Raw genomic sequence first — 8,189 nt, forward strand, 5'->3', positions numbered from 1 at the left:
ACCTTTTTCTGGCCAAATTATCATTGTATATACTCCTGGGCCCAAATTATCATTGTACCATAGTCTTCTGAACACAAATTTGCTTCCTGCTGCGTAACTGCTAACATTCACATTAAATAATTTGCTGTAGCTTAACCTTCCTACTTCCATGGTGGTCATGAGTTTTAGGTGGTCTTCCCTCCTGGAATTTGTTTGGCCTCTCAAATGACTTGACATTTCTGTTAAAAGTTTGATGTTATTGTCTCTTGTAGAGGAAACTAATAAAGTGTCTGTGTGTGAAGAAAAAAAAAAGGAATAAGCTAACACTTGATTATTAAAGTGCCATACTGGTTGTGTGTGTGTGTGTGTAGTACATCTATAGGACCAGATCAAGTAATGTATATAAATTATACACAAAGTAACCCTTCATAATCTCTTAATTTAGCAACATTTAAGGCTGGACCTGAAGCCTTCCTTGACTCAAGGAACTAGTGCTTTAGACTATTACTAAATAATTCACATTTTGGCAATTAATTATTCAGCCCACACGGATATTGTCAGACTGCTTCACTGTATAAATTTTCTCATTCAAGCCATAAGCTCTTTGACTACAGAAGTCATCATCTGTCTCTAGTACACCAAACAACATAAGTACTAGATAAATATTTGGGAAACTACATTGAGACTAGATGGCTTATAAGAAAAACCTTAAAAAAATAATCTAGAAAGAAAGACCTAACTAAAACTAAATAATAATCAAGACTTATTTAATTTACAACACTACCACTCAGTATTACCGCAAAGTGAACTTTTCATACAAATGATTTCCAAAACCCAAATGGCTCCTCATCACCGAGAGCTTGTTCCTGACCCAGTTCTTTCCAAGCTGTCTGCAATTCTCTCCCTACCACCCGACTTCTAGCGCCCCCTCCCCCACTGGTACCAGGCCTCACCTTTCCTTTTTGTTTTTATTTTTAACATGCATTTATTATTCTTTGTTCATCTGCATTTATCAAACAGTGAGTGTCAGCAACCTCTGGGGAGAACTCTGAATCCCCATCCTGACCCATCTCAGGGGGCGCCACTTGGAGGCAGACAGACTCCCAGGCTAAACGTGACCCATCCCGACCAGCCGATCTTCCTCAAAGAGACGGAAAGAAAGAAGTCATTCTTACACGAGTACCTGAAGGATGACACATCCTAATTCGCAATCGGCTTCAAAATAAACTCGAGAAAGTTCACCACCGCATCAGACCTCGGGCGGCGTTTCGGTCCGGGCCGCGCTGCCTCCGTGGCCGGCACCGCGGGCTCCGGGCGACCCCAACGGCGCGGCCTCGGCCTCTGCTCGGCCCGGCCCTGCTCCTCCACGCCGCGGTCGGCGTACACCAGCTCCGGCCGCCCTCCGGCCCAGCCGCCCTCCAGGGGCCATCTTCCCGCCTCGGCACCGCGGGCCTGGACCCGGTCCCCACCGCCCTCCGGGGCCCCGAAGGTCTCCCCCGAGTGGAACCCTTTCATCTTTCTCCCCCAACACCTCCCGCCTCAGACTCCTCCACCGCGCGCCCGCGATCGCGCTCACTACGCGGCCCAGGATCCCACCTCTTGCTGCTCCTCGCTCTCCCATCCCCCGGCTTCCCCATTCATCGCAGCCGCCCCGACATCGCCGCTCCCGTCCTCGGCTCCCTTCCACCCCCAGCTCGCCCCAGCGGGACCCCATCGCTCCCCACAACAGGACCCCCTGCCCTCACCTCGCGTCCGTCCTCCAGCAGCAGCCACTCGGCGTTCATCCCCACCCGCCTCAAGCACCAGCTCCGGCCACCGGCGTGGTCTTCAGTGACCAAGGGAGCAGGCTCCCCCATAGCCCACTAGGCCCCGGGTGCCGCTCAGCAACGAGCGAAACTCTGGTCCCGATCCCGGTTCCAGCCGTCTCTCGGTTTCCTCGCCCGCGCCATACCTAAACAACAGACAGAAGCAATCGCTAGGAGATCGGGATCGATGGGAACTCTAGCTCGGGCTGCGGGCCTGGTGCACCCGGAGCCGGGAAGTCGGAGCGCCGCGCCTGCGCGTTGGGTGGCGCAGGTGCTAGTCCCGCTGGGGTTGGCGGCCCACAGGTGTGATTCTGGCATCACAAATTCCTCACAGCTCACCCCAATCTTACGCACCCGAACTGGAACCGCTCCTTATTTTTCCCCTTTTAAAGAAATTTTTTTGCTTTATGACCACATAGTGATGATGATAACCCCGTTACTTAAACTGTAGCCCGCGTTCCCTCCCTCACCCAGTATCTCAGTTGCCGAATTTCCCATCCTCCTGCCTCTGCCTCCCAAAGAGCTGGGATAAGCCGCCCCGACGCCGCCGCTCCGGTCCCTCGGCTCTCTTCCACCCCCAGGTCGCCCCAGTGGGACCCCATGCTCCCCATCACCTCGCGTCTCTCCTCCGCGCCCGCGCCGGGCTTTTTGAAATACCGGGTCAGCCAGTAAGCCCCACCCCAACCCATTTTGACCTACTTTTAAAATAACTTGAGATTTGAGATTTGTGGGGGTGGAGAGTGATACTGGAGATTGAACCTGGGGGCGCTTTACCACTGAGCCACATCTCTAGCCTTTTTTTTTTTTTTTTTTTTTTTTGAGACAGGGTCTTGCTAAATGACTGAGGCTAGCCTTGAATTGGCCATCGTCCTGCCTCAGACACCCTAGTAGCTGAGTTTACAGGTGTGTTCCCCCACACACTTGTGATACATTTTAGGTTGCTTATTCTTTTCCTAAATTTCATCCATTTTGCACAATCTTCTTTTGTTAGTGGATTTTAAAATTTTATTCTAGGCAAATCTACATAGACAGGAAGCACAGGTACCAGCAGCTAATTGAGGAAGTGAGTGTTGAATGCAAATGAGCTTGTGAAGGGGGGTAGTAATAGAAATGTTCTAAAAGTATATTGTTATGATTGCACACCTGTACAAGTTTACTTCCAATGGGTGGATTTTGTGGTATGCACACTTCCAATGGGTGGATTTTGTGGTATGTAAATTATCCTCTATAAGCCATTAATTTTTTTTTTATTGCAATTTCAACTCCTTCCCTTGGATTCTCCAATATAGGGTCATAGTTGCTACCTGTAGTAACCATTCTGATAGCTCAGTGCTGCCTTTTGCTTTTTCAGTTTTCCAATACCTGCTTAATAATTTAGTTATAGTAAGTTCTATCAGAAAAAAGTGTACTAAATGAATAATAAAAAGTATAACAATTAAGGGCTAACATTTATTGAGCACTATCCAGAGACTAGTCCAAACCTCCTACCAAATTGATTTTAAGAGTTCTTCATGAACTATTTGATGATGGTGGTTACAATTATAACTCCTACTTTGGGGAGGATAAAAGAAGAGACATAGGGAGGTTTAGTAACACATTTGTGACTTTGAAAAGTAAAAAAGAAACAAATTTGTTGGTTTGAAAAGTAACAAATGGGGGAACTGGGGATGGAGCTGGGTGGTAGAGCTGAGTTAGCATGCCTGAGGCCCTCCCTGGTTTCCATCCTCAGTACCCCAGCACACCTGTGTTAAAAAAAAAAAAAAAAAAAAAAAAAAAGACAATTAGTCTGTTTCCAAAGCCTAATGTCCTAACTCTGGTTGCAAACCCAGCTTGGATTGATTCATCTTTGTGGCACTATAAGATCAAGAACTGCAGCCCCTATCTTCACAGAGGGCCAGGACAATGAGGGGGAGCCATAGACGCAGTCTGGACAAGCTTCCCTAGACTGTGGATGTATGGATGTGTGTCTGTTGGTTTCCCACCTTAGCATTCTGTCCCAGCAACTGCACATAGAGGCCATCTTGACACTTAATCTGTGTTTCCTTAGGCTTCTCTTGCCTGTGACAGATCTCTAGACTTTCCTTTTTTTTTTTTTTTCTTTTTTTTTTTTTGGTGCTAGGGATTGAACCCAGGGACTTGTGCATCTAAGCAAGCACTCTACCAACTGAGCCATATCCCCAGCCTCCCCCCACCTTTTTTTTTTTTTTTCCAGAGACATGGTCTCACTAAGTTGCTTAGGACCTCGCTTAGTTGCCAAGGCTGGCCTCAAACTTGTGATCCTCCTCTCTCAGCTGTCTCAGCCTCCCAAGCTGCTGGGATTACAGGAGTATGTCACTATGCTCAGCCTTCCTTACTTTGGATGACCTTGACAATTTTAAGACTACTGGCAGGTATTTTGAAGAATCCCCTCAGTTGTAACTTACCCCATGTTTTTCTTGTAATTAGACCAGGGTTACTTTGAGATGGAAGACCATGAAGGTAAACCACCAAACTCATATCTGGGGTACATGCTATCAACACAAATAATCACTATCGATGTTAATCTTGAGCACCTGGCTGGGGTAGTGTTTGTCAGGTTTCTCCACTGTAAACTTACTCTTGTTTCTCCTTTTCTATAATGTATACTTTGGAAAAAGTCAATATTAGAAGCCCAGGCTGAAGAAGTAGGGAGTTAAGTTCCACTTCTTTAAGAGCAAATGGGGCAGGGGATGGTGTCCCAGCAACTCAGGAAGCTGAGGTAGGGGGATCACAAGTTTGAGGCCAGCTTTGGCAACTTAGTGAGACTCTTTCTCAAGATAAGAAATAAAAAGGGTTGGGGACATAGCTCAGTGGTTCAATCCCCTGGGTTCAATCCCCAGTACTGAAAAGAGAGAAAGAGAGTGGGATTCTCTATAAAGAAGATTTGTCACTCCTCTTGTTTATTTGTTTGTTCCATAATTTATTAATATCATTATAGACCTATGGATATTTATTTTATACTCTGGGTTATAGTCCAATACTGCTTTATTACTTTATTACTCAAATCCTTTTTTGCTTTGGCCACTGAATGCTTTTCTAGTGGGCGGTCATGGCATACTCCCATCACTGTATTTTATTGAACACCTCTGGGCACAAAGTGATCCAGACCTAAAATCAACCAATTCTCCAAAGCGCCTTTGTTCCTTGGTTAAGAAACCAAGATCTGGGCACTAGATGTGATTGTTGCTGCTGGGATGTCATTGCTTCTAGACCCTCTTACCTGTTGGAGCAAGTAAATAGGTGAACTAGCCCCTCTATACCCACATTTATGAATGCTTACACATATTTATGTGCATATGTTCTATAAGTATGTATATAATTATTACTTGATCTCCAGAGGGATCAATTCCCAGGATTCTCTGTGGGTATCAAAACTGGAGCATACTGAAGACCCTTACTTAACATAGTATTTGTATATAACATGTACACATCCTCCTGAATACTGTAAATCACCCCTATATTACTTATAGTACCGAATACAGTGTAAATGTTATACAAATAGTTACTTTTAAATCTCTATTGTTTGGGGAATGATAATTTTTTTAAAAAGTCTGTACATATTCAGTATAGGTACATTTTTTCCAAAGTATTTTCAATTCTTGGTTGGTTGGATCAGCAGATGCAGAACCCTTGAATATAGAAGGCCAACTGTATACATGTCTCCAAGCTAAACATGACCCCATACTGATGTTTTACAACTCATGATCTAAGTAACTTCAGAAATAAGCAAAGTCTGAAGGATTAAAGGCAAAAGACTTGCATACTGCACTGTAGTTGAAAAAGTTGTTTCAATAGGTGTACACATGCACAATGTTATGTATCCACCAGTATACTATCAATAGAGTATAATTTCATCACACTAAAAAAAAAATTATCCAGTGGCACTTGCCTGTAATCTCAGCAACTTGGGAGACTGAGGCAGGAGGATGGCAAATTCAAGACCAGCCACAGCAATTTAGTGAGACCCTGTCTTAAAATAAAAAATAAAAGGGCTGGCAGTACTGGGGTTGCACACCTAGCATGTGTGAGGCACTGGGTTCGATCCTCAGTACCACATAAAAAATAAACAAAATAAAGGTATTGTGTCCATCAAAAACTTAAAAAATTAAAAAATAAAAAGGGGGGTGGTGCTAGAGGGCCAGGACTGTAGCTCAGTAGTAGAGTGCTTGCCTAGCACATGTGAGTCACTTGGTTCTATCTTCAGCACCACATAAACATAAATAAAATAAAGGCATTCTGTCCATCTACAACTACAAAAAAAAATTTTTTAAAGGGCTAGAGATGTAGATTGGTGGTAAAGCCCCTCTGGGTTCAGTCTCCAGTACAAAAATCAATCAATCAATCAATCAATCAATCCTCCAGCTGGGCATGTAATCCCAGCTACTCAGGAGGCTGAGGCAGAAGGATTGCAAGTTTGAGGTCAGTCTGAGCAATTTAGGAAGAGCTTGTCTCAAAATAATTTTTTTGGGGGGGTACTGGGGGTTGAACCCTCTGAGCCACATCCCCAGTCCTATTTTTGATATTTTATTTAGAGACAGGGTCTCACTGAGTTGTTTAGTGCCTCACTTTTTGCTTAGGCTGGCTTTGAACTCATGATCCTCCTGTCTCAGCCACCAGAGCTGCTGGGATTACAGACATGCGCCACCATGCCTGGCTCAAAATAAGTTTTAAAAGGACTGAGAGTATAGCTCATTGGCAAAGTACTTGACTAATATGAACAGGGCATTGGTTTCAATCTTCAGTACCATAAGAAAAAGGATGTTTAATTAGGTTTTATCCTATCCTTTAAAAGAAATGTCCATTTTGTGTACACACAATGGCACATTCCTGTGATCAATGCCAGCTACTCAGGAGGCTGAGGCAGGAGGATCACAAGTTTGAGGCCAGCCTTGACAACTTAGATCCTGTTTCAAAAAAAATTAATAAAAAAGAGCTGGGAGCCAGTTGTGGTGGCACATGCCTATAATCCCATTGGCTTAGGAGGCTGAGGTTAACCCAACTGGTGAATTAATCCCCTAAAGGGATTAACAGGGTAGGGTGGGTAGGGTGTGGCTAGAGGAGGTGGGTCACTGGCGTGCCTTTGGCATCTATCTGGAGAGTGGGGTCTCTCTCTGCTGTCTGATCATGTGAGCGACTTCCCTCCACCACACTCTTCTACCAAGAAGATCAGCCTCACCTCCAGCCTTGAGGAATGGGGCCAGCTGCCTACAGACTGAGAGCTCTGAAAGCGCGAGCCCCCAAATAAACTTTTCCTCCTCTAAGATTGTTCTCGTCAGGTCCTTTAGTCACAGCAGAGAAAAGCTGACTCAAACACTTGGGGAGCAGGAAAGAAAAACAACAAAAGTAGGAGGATGTTGAGGGCCACAGCCGAGTCAGGATGACACATGGCATTTTTGCCAGAAGTAGTGGTTGAGAGGTGACGCCAGCGAGTTCTCGCAGAGTTCCCGTTGGGTTCCAGTTGAGCTCTCTCGGGGATTCCCGGAGAGTTCCCATTGGTTGGGGAAGTGCCGGAGGAGAGGGAATTTTCCGGCTGCTGGTTCCTGGACGAGCCACATGGCGTTCAGGAGAATTCCCAGGAGTGTGTTTGGAGTGTGCTGGTGGAGTTCAGAAATAAAGTTTGATCCTGCTTCAGTGGCTCATGATTTGTGCCCAGCAAGACTGCGACATTTGGCAGCCCGACGCCTGAAGCTCAGAGGTAAGTGAAATTGTTCGCCCCTGAGGGAAGTCGAGAGAATGGGTGACCATTTCAAAAAACAATGGGTTCTTGTTTTGATTTGTTTTGTTTTTGTTTCAAGCTACCTATCCCTAGAACTTTCTCAGGCAAACTGGGAAAAATGGTTGGCTCAAGGTCTGAAGTTGTTCGCCCCTGAGGAAGAGATAGAAATAGACCACAAATGCACATGTCAAGAAAATAGGAAAATTGATACAACGATTTTTTGTTCCGTTTTTGTTTCATTCTGTTTCAGTTTTGTTTTGTGTTATCTTATTGGGTGGCGTTATCTTTATAGTAGATTAGAAATTAGTAAAAAACCGAAAGAGTGTTAAGTAAATTGTTAGAGGTTCAAACCATGGAGAAAGACATTTTAGATCAAGCAAAAAAGAAGGTTTCTCTAGCTAGTCAGACAGAGGAAGAAAATTTAAAGGAAAAGGGGCTATTAGGGAAAAAGCTACAACAGGAGGCTGCTACTAACTCCTTTCTATCACCAGAGGGCGTAATTCAACCAACAGCTCCACTTATAAAGACAGCTGAGTGGCCCTCAACCCCCGTAGTTGATAGATGGGATCCTGAGACAGGATCTCAAAGATTAACATGCCCTGCACTTGAGCAAGCAGGAGGGCAGCGAATTCACCATGCTTAAATTTCAAAACAGTGAAGCAGTTAAAGGA

At 44.9% G+C, this 8,189-nt stretch overlaps 1 protein-coding gene across 1 annotated transcript in view; it reads right to left on the minus strand.

The window, feature by feature from the left end:
- Window positions 1-1,959, minus strand: part of Rnf8 (ring finger protein 8) — a 46,520-nt gene extending 44,561 nt beyond the window's left edge. Inside the window, exon 1 of the mRNA XM_026383495.2 lies at window positions 1,725-1,959. Coding sequence (XP_026239280.2) covers window positions 1,725-1,835 — 111 coding nt within the window. The 5' untranslated portion in view covers window positions 1,836-1,959. The remainder of the gene's footprint in view (window positions 1-1,724) is intronic.
- Window positions 1,960-8,189: the final 6,230 nt, after the last annotated feature.

This window comes from Urocitellus parryii, chromosome 8 (genome assembly GCF_045843805.1).
Source record: "Urocitellus parryii isolate mUroPar1 chromosome 8, mUroPar1.hap1, whole genome shotgun sequence".
NCBI lineage: Eukaryota > Metazoa > Chordata > Mammalia > Rodentia > Sciuridae > Urocitellus > Urocitellus parryii.